Source organism: Crocuta crocuta, unplaced genomic scaffold (assembly GCF_008692635.1).
Source record: "Crocuta crocuta isolate KB4526 unplaced genomic scaffold, BGI_CrCroc_1.0 scaffold127, whole genome shotgun sequence".
In the NCBI taxonomy this organism is placed as follows: Eukaryota; Metazoa; Chordata; class Mammalia; order Carnivora; family Hyaenidae; genus Crocuta; species Crocuta crocuta.
In genome coordinates, this window is record NW_027532008.1 from 7,645,481 (window position 1) to 7,669,808 (window position 24,328).

Sequence of the window (24,328 nt, forward strand, 5' to 3'; positions counted from 1 at the left end):
TTTATTGCATGTAGCAGCTTGTTTCTTGGAAAAATTGTTTAGAATGATACGAATTTTATGTGTTCCTGTTACTGCTTCTTGCTGTCTGTCTTCATCGTCGTTGTCATCGTCTTCTCCCTCTTTTTCGTTGTCTTCTTCCTCGTCTTCTTCGTCTTCTTCGTCGTTGCCGTCGTCTTCTTCTTCATTGTCGTCATCGTCTTCATCATCGTTGTCTTCTTCGTCGTTGTCATCATCGTCTTCGTTGTCGTCGTCGTCTTCTTCTTCTTCTTCTTCCTCTTTCTCTTCTTCCTCCTCCTCCTCCTCTTGAAGGTTTCTCCTAGAAGCAAATCATTGAAGGAGTCCACAGCATTGGTTTAAATTTTTTCTGGTGGGGAGTGGGACAACAGTCAGTTGTCCTTTTTACTTCTTTGTAGATAATGCTTGCCTATGTGAACATTTTTATTTCCTTTAGAGGTTCCTCAGAGGGCGCCTTTCTGCAGGCCACAGGCCCTGGAGGGTTTCAGGCTGGGGCTGGAGATGGCTCCTGTGCTCTCTGCCCACTCTGGCAGCCTGGTCACCCTCCACTGCTTGTTCCAGTCTTCTCCCCACTCCCCACCCCCCCAGGGCCCCAGGACCTCCTCTCTGAACCTTCACTCCCACCCAGGGGCCAAGAGATGCCAGCACTGTGAACCAGCCACATCCCCTCTCCTATTACTTTTATACGGATTTATTTTCTTTGGCTTGCTTTATTAGTAGAAACCTCCAGTTTTGGGAGGGAGTGCCCTACTAGAATTTACAGTACCAAAGGACTCTTGCAGTTTGGCATAGCTCTTTAAGAATGGCAACGGGTGCACACCTTAGGGGTATTTGCCTGTGAAGGTTGTTTTTCATTGGTGCTTGCTTTATAAGGAAAAATTTAAAAAAATTTTTTTTTTGTTTTACTTATTTTTGAGACAGAGACAGAGCATGAGTGGGGGAGGGGCAGAGAGAGAGAGAGACACACACAGAATCTGAAACAGGCTCCAGGCTCTGAGCTGTCAACACAGAACCTGATGCGGGGCTCGAACCCACAAACTCTGTGATCATGACCTGAGCCGAAGTCGGATGCTTAACTGACTGAGCCACCCAGGTGCCCCACGGAAAATTTTAATGTAGTAATAGCATAATACTTAATGGCTTTGGCAAAATGCATTTTCTTCTCTCAAACGTGTATTTTATTGGTTGGTACAGTACTCTTAAAAAAGTACACTCAAGCAGTTTTCAGGGAAAAATGATTTATGTGAACACTAACCTTTATCTGAAATCATTGATATATTTTTCCCCATCTTTGTCAGTATATAGAGGAATTTCTTGGGGCGCCTGGGTGGCTCAGCTGGTTAAGCGTCCGACTTTGGCTCAGGTCATGATCTCACGGTTCATGGGTTCAGGCCCCGTGTCGAGCTCTGTGCTGACAGCTAGCTCAGAGCCTGGAGCCGGCTTAGGATTCTGTGTCTCCCTCTCTCTCTGACCCTTCCCTGTTCATGCTGTCTCTCTTTCTCTCTCTCAGAAATAAATAAAAAACATTAAAAAAAATTTGGAAGAATTTCTTTACAGTTCTCAATAGTGTATGTTTTTCTTTTTTTTTTCCTGATTATTTTACATATTAATTGTCACTGATAACAGTCTACCTCTGTGTATTTTTCATGTCTTTTATTTAGTTATGTTACTTTATTTCCCCATTGTTTGCTGTTTCTGCCTTTCTTGCTATTTGTAGTGCTGTTGGATATATCTTTTTTAAAAAACTTTTTTAATGTTTATTTTTGAGAGAGAAAGTGAGCATGAGCAGGGGAGGGGCAGAGAGAGGGAGAGAGAGAATCCCAAGCAGGCCCTGCACTGACAATACAGAGCCTGATGCAGAGTTTGAACCCACATACCAGGAGATCATGACCTAAGCCAAAATCAAGAGTTGGATGTTTAACCTACTGAGCTACCCGAGTTCCTCTGGATATATCTTATGTTCCTAATTTTTGAAGTGAGATTATTTCTTTAGGGTATGTGTCCCAATCTCGAATCATTATTTGGGTGTGGTTTTAAGGCAGTTGTGACTCCATATTCTGTAGTTTTGGAGACAAGGTAAACTCTTTCACAGTACCTATGACCCATTGCCTTCGATACCTGCCAGTAATGGGGTAAAGTTTTTTTGTTGTTGTTTGTTTTTGTAAATTTTACTTTTTTTTAACCTTTTTTTTTTTAATGTTCATTTATTTTTGAGAAACAGTGACAGAACACGAGTGGGGGTGAAGCAGTGAGAGGGAAGCAGATTGTAGGCTTTAAGCTGTTAGCACAGTGCTCTACGTGGGGCTCGAACCCATGAACTGTGAGATCATGACCTGAACCGAAGTCGGACGCTTAATCAGCTGAGCCGTGTAGGTGCCCCTGTAAATTTTACTTTTGTTACGATACACATGAAGTAATATTTTAAAATATTTACTAATTTTTATTTATTTACTTTAAAATAACCACCCAGGGTGATTCTTTTCCTTGTTTATTTATGTATTTTTTTCAGAGAGAGAGTGCGCACGCACATGTGCTAGGGTGAGCAGGGAGGGGCAGCAAGAGAGAGACAGAATCCCAGTCTCTGAGCTGTCACCTTAGATCCTGATGTGCTTGAACCCACAAACCACGAGATCATGACTTGAGCCAAAATCAAGACTAGGATGCTTAACGACTCAGCCACCCAGGCACCCCTATATTTCTTTATTCTTAATCAACTCCAATTTGTTTTTACATTATCCTATATTATTAATGGTTTATTATCCTCAGTAAACTTAATATTTGATTGTTCTATCAGGATGAATTGGAGAATTTACCTATCATAGATTTTATATAGCTAACTTCTTTGCTATCACTTTGTTACACTGTGTGAATTTCTTTTTTTTTTAAAGTTTTTCATTTAAATTCAAGTTAGTTAACATACAGTCTAATACTAGTTTTATATGTACAATATAGGGATTCAATACTTTCATATAACACCCACTGCTCATCAAAGAGCTACTTATTTTAAACTTTATAATCTGATGCTTTAGAGGTTAATATGCAGCAGGGTCTTCTAAATGTATGTACACTAGTGGCTTTTTCAGATGTTTTGGCAAAGTAGACAAATATGCAGGTAACTGTTTTTTAGCAGACCAATCATAAGTGTGTTATAGATTTTTGTGGAAGATTATCCAGATTAATTTGAGAAATAAAATTCCTCAGTGATAGGTATGAATGATCCCCTAATGCTAGTATAGAAGGTTCAAGGATTTGATTGTGCATTTGCAAAATAACATAGAGTAAGGAAACTCTAGACTTTACTGATGTTTTACATTTATTTTTCCATTCTTTATTCTTATTAAGTCATTAGAAGTCCAAATATTAGAAAGAATGCACAATATAACGACTAAATCTCAACTTATTTATCGTACAAAAATATAAATATTTTAATTCAGTTCTGTATTATGGTCATTGTCTTCCTTTGAAAATATTGCTGATAGTTTTATCTAACTGTAGCTGAAAAAGCAATTTAGGAATCTTTTTTGGATCAAACATCCCAAAGATATTTGCTATTCTCATTGTGTAAATTTCTGATGTTAAAAATATAGGGGCACCTGGGTGGCTCAGTCAGTTAAGTGTCCAACTTTGGATCAGGTTATGATTTCGCGGTTCATGAGTTTGAGACCCTCATTGGGCTCTGTGCTGACAGCTCAGAGCCTGGAGCCTGCTTCAGATTCTGTGACTCCCTCTCTCTGTGTGTCCCTCCCACACTTGTGCTGTTTCTCTCTCTTTCTCTCTTTTTCTCTCTCTCTCACAAATAAATAAATTTTTAAAAAAATTAAAAATTCAAAAATAAACATTAAAATTTTAAAAATCCATTTTGATATTTTACTTTAGCTGGATATTAAAATAATTTATTCTAAAACATGTGAAATAAGAATATACATTTACAAACATTTGTCAGGGAGAAATTTGCTTGCAGGAACTCTTCATTTCTAGTTACTGGTTTTCTACAGTAGATGTTTAAATAGTAATCCTGGTTTTATCCTTTGAATAATTTTCCTGAGATTTATAATTGCTGTTGCATTTCATGGTAAACTTCATGCCCTTATAAATGTAATTTTCAGTCAAAAGTGGAAAGAACCATTTTCAAGAAAATCATAAAGCCATAACAAAATTAAATACAGTTATTTTACGTCTTAAACTTTAGTCACATTTTAGCATCACTTAAATCTCTTTTATTTAGCCTGTAAGCTTTTTGCCTCTAGTTAGCTCTCCGTGAATCCATTTTATTTCAGCATTGGGGTCAGTCAGGTCTTAAAGCTGTTTTACATAGACGTAAAGAAATCTAAAGTTGGGTTACCATTATCAGGGACTAGACTTTATTCAGAGCTTCTGACTGAGGGCATTCCAGGAAAAACTAATATCATTTGGAAACTACTTTCCTTCCTATCTGAGGAGAATATTTAAATGTGAGAAAAATCAGGAAATCTGAGACTTGGGAGGAGAAAATACCTAATTGAATGTTGTCATTTCTTTGAATTAGATGTAGGCAAATAGTTTTTATTTTTTAATATATTATAAAGAACGTAATATCACAAAATTATATTTAACAGCTATATTTGAATATAATTGGTTTTATCATAATCCTATATATTTTATGCATTTAAAAAATATGATTCTAGGGCTCCTAGGTGGCTCAGTTGGTTAAGTGTCTGACTCTTGATTTTGGGTCAGGTTATGATCTCACTGTTTCATGAGTTTGAGCCCTGCATCGGACTCTGTGCACTGACAGTGGAGAACTTGCTTGTGATTCTCTGTCTCCCTCTCTCTCTGCCCCTCCCCCACTCACAGTCTCTCTGTCTCTCTCAAAGTAAATACATTTTTTAAAAATTAAAAAAAAATATGATTCTGTGGGCACTTGGTTGGCTCAGGCAGTTAAATGTCTGTCTCTTGATTTCAGTTCACATCATGAACTCATGGTTTATTAGATTGAGCCCTGTGATGGGCTCTGCATTGACAGCATGAAACCTGTTTGCAGTTCTCTCTCTCCCTCTCCCTCTGTCCCTTCCCTCACATGCATGCACTCCCTGTCTCTCTCAAAATAATGAATAAATATTTTTAAAAAATATGATTCTAGGAGAGGTCTGTAGTTTCTAATAGATTGTAAAAGCTTTCATTTCCCCCCCACCCCTTTTGAGGTCCTCACCTTAAGGAGAATGGATTCTTTCATATTCTATGATTATAAAATTGCCCCCCATTCATGGAGGTTTGCCAGAATTTCAGTCAGTGCTAGTCTGGGTTAGATTGTGGTAGAGAGGAGCTGGCTAGGATTCATTAGTGGACATTGGAAATGGGCCTGGGTAATGTGATTTTTATATCCATCATAATAGGCTGATGGCAGTTTATTGCCAGCAAAAAGTGGAAGAATGTAACTTTTGTTTACATAAAAGCATATGCTAATTATTTTTGCGTACAAGTTCATGATTATTGATTTATTAGATTTATTAGAAAATAAAAATGAGAAAAAAAATACTTGTAATGCTTTCTGTTCAGATCTTTGTGTAACTCATTACACATATTTTTAATAGGACATATATACCTGCGAGTATGTGTATATGCATATATATACTTTATATACACACATATGTAGACGTAGATTGTAGGCTTAGGTATACATATAGAAATATACAAACATGTGACTTTACACAAACATGTGACTTTACATTTATAGTTAGGTGTACTGTTTTAAAAACAAAAATGAGCTGGGTCGCCCGAGTGGCTCAGTTGGTTAACTCTCTGACTCTTGGTTTTGGCTCAGGTCATGATCTCATTGTTTCATGAGTTCAAGCCCCACATTGGGCTCTGTGCTGACATTATGGAGCCTGCTTAGTATTCTCTGTCTCCCTCTCTCTCTGCCCCTCCATGCACACTTTCTGTGAATCTATCAAAATTAAACGAATAAACTTTAAATCCAAAGCCAAAATCCAAAAATTTTTAAAAATGAGATTATACTCTGTAAACAAGTTTTCCCATTTTTGGTTCAGATTTATTGATATATACAATAAATTATTGATATATAATTTAAATAATGTAAATTTCATCTTTTTTATTGTGCGGTTTTGTGAATTTCGACGAACATAGAAAGACATGTAATCCCCACTACAGGCAAGATACGGAACAGCTATTTCACTCCAAAAATCCCCTGTGTCCCTTCTGTAGTCATCCTTTCCCTGGCAATCGTCTTTCTTGGGTTTTTTTTTTGTTTTGTTTTGTTTTGTTTTTTACAAAATGTCATATAAGTGGCATTATATTAAAACCAAACAGTATTTTAGTTTCAAATGTAACTTCTCGCATTTAGCATAATTTTTCCTTTAAGCTTTTGGTTTTAGATTATGCTTCAAGAATCTTGTCAAACGGATGATAATAGTCATGCCTTTTTTTTCTTTTCCTAATAAGCATTTTATTTTTTCATTTTGAAATTTTAAGCCTTTAGTCAGTCTGGTACTTATTTTAGTATAAATTATGAGGCAGAGAATTCAGTTTTAAAAATTAACTAGTTCGTCTGTATTTATTAAGATTGAGTTAATAATATAAAACTCTTACTAAATATTGATTTCCTCACAGGTAACACAAGTAGCAAGACAACCGGGACCCCCGACCCCTTCCCCTTATTCAGCACATGAAATAAACAAGGGGCATCCAAATCTTGCGGCAACGCCCCCGGGACATGCATCGTCCCCTGGACTCTCTCAAGTAAGAAAAACTGTATTTTTAGAGAAATTTCCATATAAAAGCAGTATTTCTGTTTTTCTAAGGCCAACATCTGAGCAGTAACATACAATATGTCTTGAAGAGTAATTTTTTTTTTGTATTTTTAGATATACCTCTCATAATTGTGGCTACTGACAATTTTAATACAGTTTCATTTATGGAGTCATTCAAAAGGAACCATCAGTGATATTTAGTTTTCCTTTGTGTTGTTCAAGAAATTAGAGTATGATTCTAAAGTCCATTAAAAACCACACAAAACACTTATTTTGTTTTCAGTGTGTAATCTACTAGACTTCCTTCTTTTCTGTTTTTGATGGAGTGGTGATGGTTATTTTCTACTTAAAAAAAGATGTTGGGTGTTTTTAATTGTGGTGGACTGCTTTGTTGGTTTTTGATTTTGTAAATAGGTCATTGGATTGTTTTAGGCTTAAAATTAGATTGAACTATTAAATAGTGAACTCCATAGTATATTTCCAATTAGCAGGTGCAGGGGACATTGAAACATTGCTGTAAGAAGTCATTGTGGATCCCCTGCATTTTAAGCCATTTTTCAAGATACTGATTAGCTTGTACCAGTCCACCATTACATTCTTGTTTTGGCTCCTTGTGGGGAAGAGTATGCTAGAACTATGACGTCTATCAGTGGAAATAGTGGAATTGGTCAAGCTATTGGACCCATGCCATTTCAGACTGTCAGTGTTGATACATAACTGCCCCTTTTAATAATGAAAACTTACAACATTATTTTCAATTGTGGCTTCCGTATTTTAGGCCTTTAAAAAATATTTTTTTAAGTTTATCTATTTTGAGAGAGACTGAGCAGGAGTGAGCATGAATGGGGGAGAGGCAGAGAGAGAGAGAGGGAGAGATACAGAATCTGAAGCACCTCTGCACTGACAATGTGGAACTCCTACTCACAAACTGTGAGGTCATGACCTGAGCTGAAACTGAGAGTCAGACGCTTAACTGACCGAGCCACCCAGGCGCCCCTACATTAGGCCTTTTAGAACTTAAATAATAAGAGAGATAAGGTATTACTTATTAAAAATAATGCTAAGGGTTATTTTTATTTTTTTATTTTTAATAAATAAATATTTTTATTTATTAAAAGTTGACTTTTAATGTTCATTTAAAAACTATAGGACAGAAATGCCTGGGTGGCTCAGTCAGTTAAGCATCTGACTTCGGCTCAGGACATGATCTCCCTGTTTGTGAGTTCGAGCCCTGCGTCAGGCTCTGTGTTGACAGCTCAGAGCCTGGAGTCTGCTTTGGATTCTGTGTCTCCCTCTCTCTTTGCCCCTCCCCCATTCAAACTTTGTCTCTCTCTCTTAAAAATAAATAAACATAAAAAAATTTTTTTAAAGACTGCAGAACATTTGGAGAAGGAATGTATAACTTGCCAAACCATGAGGTTTTAAGAAATCTATACATTAATTTGGATTTAGTACTATGCTTAAACCAAGTCTACATTATTTCTATTTAATTTTTAGTTTTAAAGCTAAAATATGTCAAAATGAACTCTTAATTGTTTAAAATTAGGTTCTTGTGTTGGTTTTCATGGTACTGAGCAGAACACTCATGGTATTTTAGTTGAAGTCTAATCAGGAGGGAAAAATCGTGTAGTAATTTGAATTAGGCAGAGTTTAATAAAAGGTTATTCACGGCGTACCTTTTTGGCTCAGTAAGTAGAACGTGTGATTCTTGGTTGATCTTGGGGTTGTGGGTTTAAGACCCATGTTGGGTGTAGAGATTACTTAAGAAAAAGAGTATTCAGTATAATGGGGTTTGGAATGGTGAGCGATTGGTTTATTAAAGAAAGAGAACCCTAAGAATATATAAATAGCAAATAAAAGAACTGGATGCTTCTCCTGAGTCTGAGACAGAATGCATATGGAAGAGCAGCCTTCTCCAGGGCTGATACTGGAGAGTGCACGGCTGTAGCTCAGCTAATGGTAGAGAAATCAGTATAGTATTGTACAAATGGAGTATGCTAGAAATCCTACCTGTGGAACTTGCTGGAAATTTACCCCATGGACTGTTGGGGAAAGGTGGATCCTCTAGTGCCAATGTCCTATAGCAAAGAACTGCTACAGGCTAGAGGCTCCTAGTTATAGCATCTCTGTTTATCATAGATACTTCAGATAACCATGAATATGCTGGATCATAGGTTCTGTGTGGTAGAGTAGCTTGCATCACAACCTAAACTTGCTGCAGTCTTCTTTTGTTTGATTCTTCACTCAAAATTGGAAATCCCCCAGGTGATTTTTTAGGTAGGTCAAAGTGTAGCATGTTCATATGTAGTGTATGTTGTTTTTAAAATTCATAAAAGACCAACCAAGTCTTGTGTCTGTTTTTGTTTTTTTCTCATGGTAGTGTTAGGTAAGAGACTTCTCCCCCATCTTGGGTTGAGATCTAGACCTTGTTGAATAGGGTATGATGTGGCTCACTGAACGGTAGAGAAGTTGCTGTGGTGTCATGTCAGTGGAATTTCTAGAAATATACCCTCTGCAACTTGCCAGAATTCTGCCTTCTAGAGTACTCAGGGAAAGCTTTTCACAGGTAGGTTTCTTAGAGGAGATATTTTGCTACACAGTTGCCCAAGAAAATACGAGGGGCACCTGTTGACCATTGGGTACTGTGGCCGCTGCACGTTGCTGTAGAAGATGCTGTATGCTCTCGGGCAGCTGATCACTGAAGAGCCAAATTCTGGAGTTTGATGTGCAAGCCAGATAGGGACCAGGAATCAAACTCTTTCTTCCTGAAGTATTTCTATAGGTTCCTCTGTTGACAAATCTTAACACTGTATCAGCTGGAATGGGAAAATATTTAAAAATTTTACAAATATTTAAATATTAAGGAGCCCAGATCCATTTTGACTATATAGGCAAACAAGGTAAATTTTGAGCTTAAAAGGCAAGTAACTGATCACTGAAACATAAGGGGGAAAACTTAATTTTCAGTTTCTAATTCTTATTGTTATAAATTATGATTTGACCTAGGCAGTTGGCTGAAAGCACTTAAGTTTTCTGAAAGACCTTGCTGCTTGAAAATTCAAAGTTTGCATTTAAAAAGAATGATCTTGCTGTCGTCTCAGCTCTTGAGCCCACAAATGCCTTTATGTATGCTATTCATTGCCTTTAGAAAGTCACAGTACCTGAATCCCAGGAGAAGGGTCACCAAGTATTCTCTTGCTTTTCTTTGTGGTCTGTTTTCCTACCATATTTCCTAATTTGATAAAGGAACCCACTAAATTGCACCAGGTTCACAGTCCCCTTTTTCTCTTTCTTTTCAGAGGTGGACTCATTTGTTCCCTAACAGTGTCTTAACATCTGTTGATAAAGTGAGGACGTTTTTCTGAATTGGCATGGTTGGAAAATTGAGGAGTTTTTTGGGTCTCTTTAGGTTTAACATGTTCGTGGGTCATAATAGAAATCATAGCCTTTAAAACAGAAGAAAAATGTATTACTGGCTGGGGCTCAAAACAGATCTGGCTTCTGGGGCTTGGTCTTTTCCTTTCTGGTTACATGGTGTCGTTATATAGGTGAGAATTAGAGTTCTACCACTCTTTAAGAGGGTTGTTAGGAAGATTATGTAAAATCCTGCCTTAGAATGGGCGATGCTAATTACTTTCCATAAGTGGCTTTTATTATTTTCATGCCTGTTAGACTTGGTTCTCCTCAGGATTTATATGTGTGTACAAGTGTATGTGTATGTGTATATATATGTGTCTAACTGCTCTAATTTAGCTATGTGGTTGGTATTAGTGTGAAATTCAGTAGCTCTCCCCAAGAGTTTGAGATATTTCCAAAGTCTTTGCTTATCTCCTGCCTTTGCTTATCAATTCCAGGATAATGGAAGAGGCCAACCTTGGTCATTTTCTGTTAGCAATAGTGTGGTTTATTCTTGCACACAAATCAACTCAAGATAAGAATAAAGAAGCTTTTTTAGGCACATGCCTAATGTGCCTTGATGAGACAGTCTCCCCTTCCTCTGTGAATCGAATCTTTTTGTTTCAAGTGGCCACGTGTGACTCAATGTTTAACACTAAATGAACCTATTAGGGTCGAAATGAAAGTAGCTGAGTTGAAGAAAAGTGATTTTTATAGCTTTGAAACATAAAAGAGAGGAGTTGTAGAAAATTGCTCCCAGGATATTTCTTAAATCATCAGTAGCAGGGTCTTTACCTATTTCTTTGCCTTTGAGATAAGATTTTACATATGTACGTGCATGTACATACATGTATGATGCACATGCCAAATTTAAAGCTTTATTTGCATTTTCCCTTGTTACATGACTTCTAAATCTTTCCAGTCCTAAACTTTGAACTATTAGAGTATAAGAGACTAATAGTTAAAAAAAATAGTTTTCTTTCCTTTGTTCTTTTTTTAAAGAGAGAGACCGAGGGGCGCCTGGGTAGCTCAGTCGGTTGGGTGTCCAACTTCGGTTCAGGTTATGATCTCACAGTTTGTGAGTTCGAGCCCCACGTCGGGCTCTGTGCTTACAGCTCAGAGCCTGAAGCCTGCTTAGGATTCTGTCTCCTTCTGCCCCTCCCCTGCTCACACTCTGTCTCTCTGTCTCAAAAATAAATAAACATTAAAAAAAAATTTAAAAACAGAGCGAGAGTGAGTGTGTGAACAGGGGAGGGACAGTGGGGAGGGAAACATTAAAAGAGACAACATTCTTTTTTTTTTTAATGGTTTTTTTTCCCCCCTGAGAGAGAGAGACAGTGTGAGCAGGGGAGGGTCTGAGAGAGAGGGAGACACAGAATCTGAAACAGAAGCCAGCCTCTGAGCTAGCTGTCAGCACAGAGCTCGATACAGGGCTTGAACCCATGAACTGTGAGATCATGACCTGAGCTGAAGTCGGACGCTTAACCGACTGAGCCATCCAGGTGCCCCAGGAATTTGGAATTTAAAAGTATATTTCGGGGCAGATTTCAGTGAGTAGAAAAATGTACTCTCCTGGCAGTCCGGAGACCCAAGTTAAGAGTTTCAACCCTCCCCTATTATTTCAAAGTTTGACCCACTGGAAGTTCTTATTAATGATCAGTTTTTCTCTTTGGGAACAAGAGCCTCATACTAAGGAGATCTACATTCCCTTTAAGACCTTCATAGGTTTTAGGGGCGCCCGGGTGGCTCAGTTAGTTAAGTGTCCAACTTTGACTCTGGTCATGATACCATGGTTTGTGAGTTTGGGCTCTGCATCAGGCTCTGTACAGACAGCTCATAGCCTGGAATCTACTTTGGATTCTGTGTCTCCCTCTCTCTCTGCCCTCCCCTGCTCACGTTCTGTCTCTGTGTGTCTCTCTCTTTTTCTCAAAAATAAACGTTAAAAAAAGTGAAGAAAAAAAAAGAACCAGCTATTTAAAAGAAAAAAACGTCTTCATAGGTTATAGAAAGTAATTCAGAGTAGCCAGTTCTTACTATGAAAATCTTTTGAATTCTATATTTTTAAATTTAACGTTAGGCAGACTTTTACATTGTTTTATTCTTTATCTTTTAAAAAAAATCAGATATCAGGAGTTTGTTATATTTGCATTATCTTAAATTACTTAAGTAACACAAAACAAAAATATTTCCTACTTATTGCTTAATTATAGTTTCACATTTGTTTTAACTCAGTTAATTTTCACAGAATTGAGCTAAATTACAAAACAAGGAGACCAGGCTGGCACTGATTATCAGGTTCAACATCTAGGCCTTTTCGTTTTTTCTCTTGATGTCACTGTGTGACTGTGTGACTCCTAAGCTATGTTCACAGTAATTAGTGAGAAGGCGTGGTCAGAACATTGCCCAAGAAGCGGAGTGATAAATATTTTCTGCCTGCTTTTCCTGGAAATTTCTTTTGGCTCCTCATTCTTCTGAGAGATCGACTCAGTCATGTTTTGTAGTGGACTGAGAATGGTGAAAGTATATGATCCACTGGTTCAAGTCTTCATTTTCTCTTGAAATACTAAGCAAAGGACTTCTTCACTGAGGTATGGTGATTGGTCATGATACTACTTTTTTGTTTTTCATTTTATTAAGTTTTAAATTTTAATTTCAGTATGGTTAACACAGTGTTTTATTAGTTTCAGGTGTACATTATAGTGATTCAACAATTCTGTACATTGTTCAATGCTCATCATGGTAAGTGTACCATGATATTTCCTTTAAACACTAGTTTTCCATGAATAGTAAAAAGTGAGTTTCAAATAGCTCTTCACTTTATCCAACTTCCAGACTTCAGTTTCCTTTCAGAGATCTTGTTTTACTACAGAAAAATTCTCATGTTGGTTTGTAGTTCTTGACTAATCATTTCCGACTTTGCAAACTGCTTTTTCTTTATTTTTAAGATAGTGATTTTATTTACTGCATGCAAGCTTTTATGCTTTTTTGTGTTTTGTTTTGTTTTTTTTCTGTCATGAAGAAAATAAATTCTGATTTGATAACTAGGACAGTATTGCTGATAACCAGGATAAAATAGAGAAAGCTGTGGATTTTTTTTTTTTTTACATTTGATTATTGAAATAGAGGAGTATTGAATTAACATAAAAAGGAAAGCAAAGCAAAATTTGTTGTTTTTTACTCCCTTTCTCCCTTGGAACACATTGTGACTGTCTAACTAAGGAAGTATCTTTTGAAATGAGTGGTATTTAGAAGCTGCGTTCCTGGCACATAAGGATTTGATGTGGGTTCAGAAATCTGCAGTACTGACTATATTGAGGTGGCCCTCCTGGTGCCAAATCAGCTTTCCCTCCCCACCCTCCTCCTATTGTTAATATATGTACTTGAAAATTTATACCTTGTTGAAAACTTCATCATATACTGTCCTTAAATACTTTATCAGTTAACATGCCTTGCCTTTACAAATCCCATTAGTGTAAAAGTTACAAGGACCTATAAAATATCCACATCATTTATGTTTGTGGTTTCATGTGGTATATGCTAAATAATTGTGGTAAGCTTTTTTCTTCTAATTGTTGAGATTTATTTTAATGTTGTCATACTTGATTAGAGAATTTCAACTGTTTTGTCATTTTTTTGTTTTTATCAGTAAAACAGTTACAACCATATATATAAGGCAGGAGTTCACCAAATGTTTTCCTGTTAGGTGAATTTAATTTTTTATGCAGTCTTGTAACTTACAATGAAACATGCCTAAAGTCATTTTTATATGTTTCATTATACTTTTCATTGCAAGTGTCTAGAGAAAAATCCCAATGATTTTCTTTCAAAATGTCTTTGGTTACTTATTTTTAAGTGTTGCAGCAAGGATGATAGGTAAGTTGTAATGAATATTCAGGCTTTCCTCACCCTAAACTCCCATGTTTTAGATTTTGTTTGGCAGATCTATAAGATGAGAGCTTATATTTTGAAATATTAAAGTATAAAGAGTGAAAATTTTAAAATCCTGCATTAACATTGTTTTAGAAAGCCAAGGTATTTTGTGATTTCATACACATTTCTTCTGTTGTCTTTGGGGGCAGGCTCTGGTTCTATTGATGATGTTCATTTTTATCTAAACTTTGTCAGGGAAGAAAAGGTTTAGAATTCTTTCTTTTACATTTAGATTTGCTTCTCTGGATACATCTGTTGAGCNTCTTTGAGGATAGTGGACACACCATGTTACATTAGTTTCAGGTGTACAACATAGTGATTCAGCAACCCTGTACCTTATCCTGTGCTCACAAGTGTAACTACCATCTGTCACCATACAAGGCTATTACAGTACCACTCACTGCATTCTCTGTGGTATACCACTTATTCCTGTGACTTAGATTATTCCATAACTGGAATGCCTACCTATATCTCTCTCCAACTCCTCTTCACCCATTTCATCTGTTTGTCTACTCCCTCCTCCTTTTGCAACCATCAGTTTGTTCTTTGTATTTATAAGTCTGTTTCTTCCTTTTCTTGATTTCTATGGCTACCACTCATCTGTTTTAATAGGCAATAAATTCTCTCTGCATTTTCCTTGCAAGTTCACCTCTGTGGAATTTGACATTTCATTTATTTCTCATGCTTTTAGAAGAGAAATTCACTTCATTGCCACCAATCTATTTTTTCCCAGCTATGACATTTAGATTTTTTGGATTTTTATGGTTATGAAATTGCAACTTCAACTCAGCCACAGAAAATTAGCATGAGCCAAAATTTTGGGGATGGGAGATTGAACAGGTAAATTGTAAAGAAAGTAAGGAAATGGAGCAACCTGACAGTTCAATCCAAAGTGCTTATGATATTTCCCACAGAAATTTCATATTCCATCTGTCTTAGTCTGCTTGGGCTGGTACAACAAAATACTAGAAACTGGGTACCTTAAACAGTAGACATTCATTTCTCATATTTTTGGATGCTGGGAAGTCTAAGATAAAGGTACTGTCTGCTTTGGACTCCTTCTTGGGTTGCAGAAGTCTACCTTCTTGTTACGTTCTTTTGTGGCAGAGAGGGAGAGACATGTACGCTCTCTGGTGTCTCTTGTAAAGGCACTACTCCAGTCGTGAGGTTCCCCATCCCCATGACCTTATCTAAACCTTACTTTCTCTCAAAGTCTCTATTTCCAAATATTATCACATTGGGATATTGGGTTTCAATATATGAATTTTAGGGTATGAGTGAGGGAGACACACAACTCCATCCATGACACTATTTATGTGATTCAGAGAGCTGTGGGGATGTGGGCAGATAGGACTGTGTGAGAAAGGTAAGCAGAAGGGGTAAGTACCATACAGATGTAGAATATTGTCCTGAGTTTAATCATACAGATGAGTACATGTGTTAATACCCCAGATTAATGGGCGGGGATTCAATTTGCAAGGTATGAAAGAAGTGAGAGAAACTTAGTATAAGAGTACAGTTGACCCTTAAATGACACAGGTTTGAACTGTGTGGGTCCACTTACATGTAGACTTTTTTTTAAATATAAATACAGCATAGTACTGTCTATTTTCCAAACGATTTTCTTTTCTCTTACTTTTTTAATTTAGAGTAAGAATGCAGGCAGAGGAGAGAGGGGCATAGGGGGAGAGAGAATCTTAAGCAGCCTCTGCACTGAAACATATTCTTTCAACCAAATGAGCCACCCAGCGGCCCCTCTATCTTACTTTATTCTAAGAATACAGTATATAGGGGCGCCTGGGTGGCTTAGTCGGTTGAGCGTCCGACTTATACATACAACATACAAAACATACAGTATATAATAAGTATAACGTACTTAATCTAAGAATACAGTATATGAAACATAAAACATACAGTATATAATACATATAACATGTTGATGTCATTGGTGAGGCTTCTGGTCAACAGGCTGCTAGTAAAGTTTTCAAAAGTTATATGTAGATTTTCAACTGTGAGGCAGAGTCAGTGCCCCTAATACTTGAGTTGTTCAAGGGTCAACTGTACTTGTTTTGTCAAGGATCAGAATAAATTAATCTGAAGTGTTTTGCTAACTACAAAGTATAGTATATAGAAGCTAGCATCTTTATAGGACTAAATATTGTGAATTTAAATGATTCCATATCAACAAAAAGCAGACAACACATGTCATGTAGTAATTTGCAGTAATTTTAAACTGTCAGTGAAGAGCACCTGGGTGGCTCAGTCACTTGAGTGTCTGAATCTTGATTTTGGCTGACGTCATGATCCCAGGGTCGTGGGATTGAACCCTGCACTGGGCTCCATGCTAAACATGGAGCATACTTGGGATTCTGTCTCCCTCTGCCTGTCTTCTCTGCTTGCGTGCATACTCCCTCTCACTAAACTAAACTAAACTTAAATAAAAAAAATACAGTCAACAAACAGTGAAGGAAAGGTTAAGTTACAATTAAAGCAAGTAGAATCAACTAACTATGAACAATGAATATTATTATATGTTAATATATATGAAATGACTCCTAAAAATAAAAGGTTATAATTTACTTATCGAACTAACACATTTTTTTCTTCAGTGCATAAACGTACTTAATATTTCTTTTTCTCACATGTCCACTAACACTGAAAGCTGAGAGGAAGAGATAAATCTGATTTTAAACTTTTTTTAAAAAAAGTTTTCAGGAAAACTTTAGAGTTTGTTTATGTATATATGAATGTACGTATGTATATATGTGAGTAACCTCTACATCCAATGTGGGGCTGAAACTCATGACCCTGAGATCAAGAGTCGCATGCTCCTCCTTCTGAGCCAACCAGCATCCCTGATTTTAAACTTTTTATCAGTTGATGAACGCTTATTATTTTTTTTGTCTGTTAGGAATCATAAACTCTCAAGCTATCTGAATTCTCCCTTTCTTATAGGGTATGTTTTCTCTTTGCCCAGTATTTTGTTTCATAGGCACCTAAGTAGGTGATAATATAGAAAAAAAAAATATGTTGGCAATATTTTGTTATGCTTCACAGACAAAATAAATCTCTTCCATTCCCTGCCAGTGATACTCTACTTTGACATTCTGCACTGTATTATTCAGGACTCTGTTTCTTATTATCTTTTTAAGGTTTATTTATTTTGAGAGAGAGAGAGGGCAAGCACGGCTGAGGGAGGGACAGAGAGCGAGAATCCCAAGCAGGCTCTGTACTGGCAGCACGGAACCAGATGTGGGGCTCGAACCTATAAACTGTGAGATCATGACCTGAACCAAAATTCAAGAGTCGGATGGTTAACTGAGGCACCCAGGGGCCCTTCAATTCTTATTCTTGATCACCATTAAAATCCCTACCTTCTTTTACAGTTTATTTCCTAAATTTAGACCTGCCTGTTTAGTGCAGTCAACAACACGACAGCCTGAATAGTTTAACAGTACAGTTGTTAATGTTTTGTCAGGGGAAAGAAAACAATCCTACTAAGTATTTCAAATAGAGGGAGTTTATAATAAATTTTGAATACCAGCTAATTGATTGTCAAGAGGATGCTGAGGCTATCCAGAGATTAATAACCACAGGAAACAACAAACATCCCTAATGCTGAAGAAATCAAAGAGAAGTGGTGGGGTTGTCAGACCTAGGAGCTTGGCGGAAGGGTCTTTTGGGACTGTCGCTGACACTTCTGAGAAGGGATAACAGATACTCTGTAGGTATGAGAACCAGGTGAGGCTGGTACTTTGAATATCAAATGTCCATACCTGCAGCCCATGTTCTAATGGCTTTGAGAGGCTGGGATCTGAATGGAGCTGGTGTCTGGAGCTATTCTGAATGGAAAAGCACCTTCCTACTTATAGGATAGGTTAGTGGTGAAAGACAATAAGTAAGTTTCATACACTGGTAAAAAGTTATAGGATAACTTATATATATACTTATAGGATATATATACTTATATATATATACTTAATAGGATAGGTTAGTGGTGAAAGACAATAAGTAAGTTTCATGCACTGGTATGTACCAGGCACATACACTGGTAAAAGGAATATATAATTTCCTTACTAATAAAGAATAAGGTGGGACCAATAAACCCCAGTGATTTTTTTTTTTTTTTTTTTTGAGAGACTTGGGGGAGAGGGACAGAGAGAGAGAGAGAGAGAGGGGGAGAGAGAGAGAGAATACCGAGCAGGCTCCACACTTGTCAGTACAGAGTCCAGCACAGGGTTCAAATCCACAAACCAGACTGTGAGATCATGACCTGGGCTGAAGCTGTCAAGAGTTGGACGCTCAACCAACTGAGCTACTCAGGTGCCCTTGGACCCCAATGAATTTAATAAATGTAGGAAAGAGGATAATGCAAAGTAAATGTAATAACATAGTAGGACTGTGAAACGTGTTAGTCACTATATAATAATAATGAAATCAAATTCCTCTATAAACAATGATTCAGATTGGTCAGAAACCAAAATTTAGGTATTTGCATTTAAACATGATGCAGAAAGATTGAAAACAAATGTATGGAGCCATTAATAGGAAAATGCTAATGAAAGGAAAGCAGGCTTAAGCAACCTTTAGAAGTCAACATAGAATTTAGGGTGAAAAACTCTCAGAGAGAAGTACTTCCTATAGTGAAAGATTTAATTTCTAGAAGATGTAACATTATAAACTCATTTTCTTAATTTGTTGAAAATATAAGGCAAGTGTAAAATGGAATGATCCATAATTAATTAGTATGGGAGAGTGACATCTCAGACGAGTGGACAGATCAGGAAGTATATAATCATGTAGATCAGGTGTTGGTAAACTATGGACTAAGGGCCAAACCTGGCCCCCTCTCCTGATTTTGGTAAGTAAAGTTGTACTAGAACACAACCATACTGATTTATTTATGAGTTTTGTTTTCGTGCTACAGCTGCAGAGTTGAATAGTTGCTAGAGATTGTATGGCCTGCAAAGCCTAAAATATTTACCAGCTGGGACTTTATAGAAAAAAATTTGCCAACCTCTCAAAGACATGAGCACACTTAAGCTCTAAAGACCAGCTGGCTGAAAATTTGGGTTTTGCGGGTCATATAGTCTTTTGCATATTATTCTGCTCCCACTGCTTTCCCTTCCCCCCTCCCTTTCTGCTCCTTCAGTCCCCTCATCACCCCTTTTCTTGCCTCTCCTCCTCTGCCTTCTCCTTTTCCCTTTAAATATGTAGAGATCTTGTTCAGCTGTCCTTTCAAAAATACATGCCAAGGGCCATAGTTTGTCAATTTCTGATATAGTTAAATCACACAAATAGTAAATTTGTTTTATTTAAATAGTTATAGGTAACATACATATAAGTTATATATTATAAGTATATATATATATATCAGCAGAAGAATATATGAATGAGAAATTTTGGACATATTTAATCATGAAAAAAATGAAGGTATCAGTGACTTGCACGTTATAAATATCAAACTTTAATAATATGTAGGTAACTTTTTACTGATTCAACTAAGATCAAAGATTTAAAAACCAACTGATAATTTAAATGAAATAATAATTATTAAGTTTTTAAAAACACCTTTTGTTCAGCTAAGATAACGCTTTCTATTTTTATTTTCTCAGGTACTTAAGGGGCATTTACAGAATTTGATCATGTTATGCTAAGAGAAAAATGTTAAATTCCAATCATATTTACATCCTTTTCTGAATATGTGACAAAATTAGAGCTTAACAACAAAAGAATAACAAAATCTAAGTTATGTTTACGCTAAAACTCTTAAGAACATAGTTGTTTAAAAAACATTTTTTAGTGTTTGTTTATTTTTGAGAGAGAGACACACACAGTGTGAGTGGGGGAGGAGCAGAGAGAGAGAGAGAGAGAGAGAGAGAGAGGGAGACACAGAATCCAAAGCAGGCTCCAAACTCTGATCTGTCAGCACAGAGCCTGACACAGAGCTTGAAACTGAGCCATCCAGGCGCCCCCATAATTATTGTTTTTTACAAAAAGCATTATCAGGTGGCGTCTGGGTGACTCAGTCTGTTGAGCGTCCTACTTCAGCTCAGCTCACGGTCTCATGGTTTGTGAGTTCAAGCCCTGCATCAGGCTTGCTGCCTAAGTCCAGAGTCTGTTTTGGATCCTCTGTCCCTCCTCCCGCTCACATACTCTCTCTCAAAAATAAACATTAAAAAAAAAAAAAACTTATCAGAATTAGCTATAGTTGAACATTATTTTTACATTTTTCATAATCTTAACATACTGTAAGAGTAAATAACAAAATCTATTTATTTGGAAAATTTAAAATCTCTTGAATTAGGGGCGCCTGGGTGGCTTAGTTGGTTAAGCGTCCGACTTTNACCAAAATGGGATGCTGTCTTTCGAAATGAATGACAAATACCACTTTCTATAAGATTTTGTGAATCTTAACTCATGAGCATGATGTGATATTCAGAGGAAAATGTATAGCCGTAAAGGCATATAGAAGATAGAAAAATTGAAAATAAATGGGGGTGCCTGGGTGGCTTAGTTAAGTGTCATACTCTTGATTTCAGACCAGGTCATGAACTTAGGGTTCCTGAGTTCAAGCCCTGTGTCTGGCTCTGTGGCTCTGTGTTGATGGTGTGGAGCCTGCTCTTGGAATTCTAGCTCTTTCGTCTTCTGCCCTTTCCTCATTTGTGTTCTCTCTCTCTCTCTCTCTCAATAAATAAATTAAAAAAAATTGAAAATAAATGAACAAATGATCTGAATGGAAGATTGCAGTATTGTACTTTGGGGGATTGTAGGTTTTCCTTAATGCATACCCATTCTTTGTGTACTTCTTGTTATGATGGTGTTGATTGTAAACACAGCTATAAATTGCCACAGTGCATTATCTGTTTTAATACCAGGAGTCCAGAACTTTTGTGTAGTCACTAGTTTTCCTTATAATGTTTCCACCTTTGAATTGGTCAGCTTATGTCTAGTGTTATTCAGAATATGCTCCTTTTGATAATAGCATATTATTATGATAGGTTCAGAAAATTTATGTGTATGTGTGAGAGAGAGAGAGGAGGAGAAAACACTTTTACATGTCACTAATGGTTAGTGATGTTGAACATCTTTTCGTGTGCTTATTGGCCATTTGTATATATTCTCCAGAGAAATGTCTATTCAAGTCCTTTGCTCATTTTTTTAATTGGATTTTTTTGTTGCTGTTGAGTTGTAGTTATTTATATGTTCTAGATCTCAGTTCCTCATCAGATATATGCTGTCCTCAATTGCCTTTTTATACTGTTGATAGTGTCCTTTGCACAAAAAGTTGGAATTTTGATTAAGCCTAATTTATCCGTTGCTTACTTGTTGCTTGTGTCTTTGGTGCCATAACCAAGAAGCCATTGGCAAACCAGGTATTTCATTAAACTAAATGTAAACTAACTATTGAATTTCTTATTAATTAAAAAATTTTTACGTATATAGAGATTTTGTCCTTTGGGAAAACAGTAGCAGGTTTGGAGAAAAATTCTTGGGTTACCAAGAGGAAAGGAATGTTTAGAAGGAATGATATATATACTTACTAGTGTTATGAGTAATAGGTGCTGGTAACAACCTTAATGGAGTGAAAACAGTCACTAAAGTTTCAGCTGCTATGTTCAAAAAGACACAAAAATTCCAAGGGCTGTTAATAGAGTTCATAGAGTATATTAAGGTTCATGCTGGGAGTTAGGGAAGTTGGATACAGAAGTGATGACTCAGAGGCCAGCTGGCTTATTTACATAAGCATTTGGCAACTTTTAAGAAGGGAGGGAAGTAGCAGAAAAACTGGCAGCTAGCCAGTAGGCAAAGAAAATAAGTATCAAGGACCTAGATTATCTCTGCTTTTGAGAGTGATTATCTTTTAGCTTTTATAACAGTGAATTGAGGAAGATAGAAAACCAAATGAGGAAAAAAAAAAACCCACTGTTGAAATGCATACTAGAAAAGGGGAATATAAAACTTTGTACAATTTGCAGAAAAGATGAAAGTTTTTAAAAGCCAGTTGTATATAAAAGGCACCCTTCACTGAATCTTATTTTGACTTACTCCAAAAGCCTTAAGAAATACAGATTTCTTGAAGAATGGCCATTCCTAGAGAGGGCCTNCTAAGCCACCCAGGTGCCCCGAAAAAGACTGTATAATAGTAGAAGCTGTTTCAACAAGCTTTAAAAGTAGATGTAATGCTGTAGGAATCAGAATAACAAATTCTCAAAAACTTCAGTTTTTTTTTATTGTTTACTTTTGAGGGAGAGCACACTAGCGAGAGAGAGAGAGAGACAGCATGCCTGTAAATGTGATTGGGGAAGGCATAGGAACAGAGAGAATTGGGGGTGTGGTGAGAGAGATAGGATCTGAAGCAGGCTCCTCACTGACAGCAGAGAGAGCCTGATGCACAGGGCTCGAACTCTTGAACCACAAGATCATGATCTGAATTGAAATCAAGAGATGCTTAACTGACTGAGCCACCCAGGTGCCTCCATTTACCTCTAAATGGACATTTGGGTTGTTTCTACTTTCTGGCTATTATGCATAAAGCTTCTCTGAACATTCATATACCAGGCTTTTTGTGGATATATGTTGTCTTAGATCAGGCTGCTATAACNGAGGAAAGCCTGACTGTGGAAGCATTTAGAAATAATTTTCACTAAAAGCTGTCCTTCCTAATATAACTTGAATTATAACCGTATGAATTCGTATTTATTGTGTACTCCTCTTATCAGATTATTGGAGGATAATATCTTGGTGATAGATTACTTTGTAGGCTAGAGTTTTCAGAGCTTTTCTTAATTACTTCACTGTATTTATTTTTATCATTATGAGAACACTGTAAGACAGATATGATGGCTCCTGTTTTATATACTGGAAATGTCGAGTGGGGAAAAATGAAATGATTTGCTTCCGGTACCTTAGGTAGGATTAATAAGGGACCAGGTCAGTGTCCTCAGGTCCCAACTCTTGGCCTTCCTTGCTTGCTCCTAATTCACCTTGGTATTTTGTTTCAGGTTTAGTTTAAACAAGCTGAGCTTTCATAAATACTTTGGGATTACAACCACCACTTACAACTTTATTTTTATAAAATAGTAAGAACAGTCACCAAAACAACTTAAATTTGCTTCAAACTTGGGTCTTTAAAAAATTCAGCCACACAGTATTTAAACTTCTGGTTCTTAAATTTAGAGCTATGCATCTAAATCTGGAATTCAGGAAGTTAGTGGAGGAGGAGGTAGTCTTTTTTTTTTTTTTTTAGTGTTTTTTTTTTAATGTTTTATTTATTTCTAGGAGAGAGAGAGAGAGAGAGACAGCATGAGCAGGGGAGGGTCAGAGAGAGAGGGAGTCACAGATTGAAACAGGCTCCAGGCTCCGAGCCGGCAGTCAGCACAGAGCCCGACGCGGGGCTCGAACCCACGAACCGCGAGATCATGACCTAAGCGAAAGTCGGACACCCAACCGACTAAGCCACCCAGGCGCCCCGAGGAGGAGGTAGTCTTAACAGAGAAGCAGCAGGACCTAGAGTGAAGATTCTGTCCAGTGTGACGAATGAAGAGAATCAGGACTCTGGCTAGGATGTTTTAGATGAAAAGTAGAAGATTCAGAAACTGAATAAAGATGGGAGGAATGAAGGGAGAAAAGTAATAAAGATATAGAAAGTACAGGAGGCATGATGAATAGCTGACAGGACATTGGAAGCACAGGGACAGCAGTACACAGATTCTAGAATACCTTTGCTGCCTAGGAACTCAATGAACCAGGCACTCAATTCTCCTTGATAGACAGACCAGTGCTTTTAGCCCAGTAACCTGGGGGAGTGGTACTGGGATGTCCTGCTGTATAGGGAAAAGCTAAACTGGGAACAATACAACGACTGTGGTGGGAAAGCAAGTAGCCTGCCAGATCCAGGTATATTGTGAAAGCTATTCTATCATTGTCTAGTGGAGGGTGACAAACCATAGCATTTAAATGTTGATCTAAGTGTAAAGAATACAGAAATAGTGTTCAATTCAGACAGTGTTTTCCTGTTCCACATAACGTCACACTGCTCAGAAATGAGAAAAGTGTCAGTGGTTCTCATTCTGGCTGCCATTAGAACCTTCTGATGCCTGGGTCCCATTCTTCAGAGATTTGCATTTAATTGCTTGGGATGGGGTCCAGGTGATTGCAGTATGAGACCAAAGCTGTGGAACAGGAAATACCCACTGCCTAAATGAGACTTCTTAGGTTTTCTTTGCTGGGAGTAGCTT

The 24,328-nt window shown here is 37.1% G+C and overlaps 1 protein-coding gene across 15 annotated transcripts in view; it reads left to right on the top strand.

Annotated features, from left to right (window-relative positions):
- Positions 1-24,328, top strand: part of EIF4G3 (eukaryotic translation initiation factor 4 gamma 3) — a 242,454-nt gene that overhangs the window by 28,371 nt on the left and 189,755 nt on the right. For 12 of the 15 annotated variants that reach the window (XM_077775586.1, XM_077775589.1, XM_077775592.1 and 9 more), the window contains exons 1-2: positions 12,641-12,745; positions 12,839-12,896. In XM_077775586.1, coding sequence (XP_077631712.1) covers positions 12,885-12,896 — 12 coding nt within the window. In that variant the 5' untranslated portion in view covers positions 12,641-12,745; positions 12,839-12,884. Of the gene's footprint in view, positions 1-6,621; positions 6,751-12,640; positions 12,746-12,838; positions 12,897-24,328 lie in introns of those variants that run through there. The other 3 variants (XM_077775599.1, XM_077775601.1, XM_077775591.1) reach the window with 2 other exon arrangements.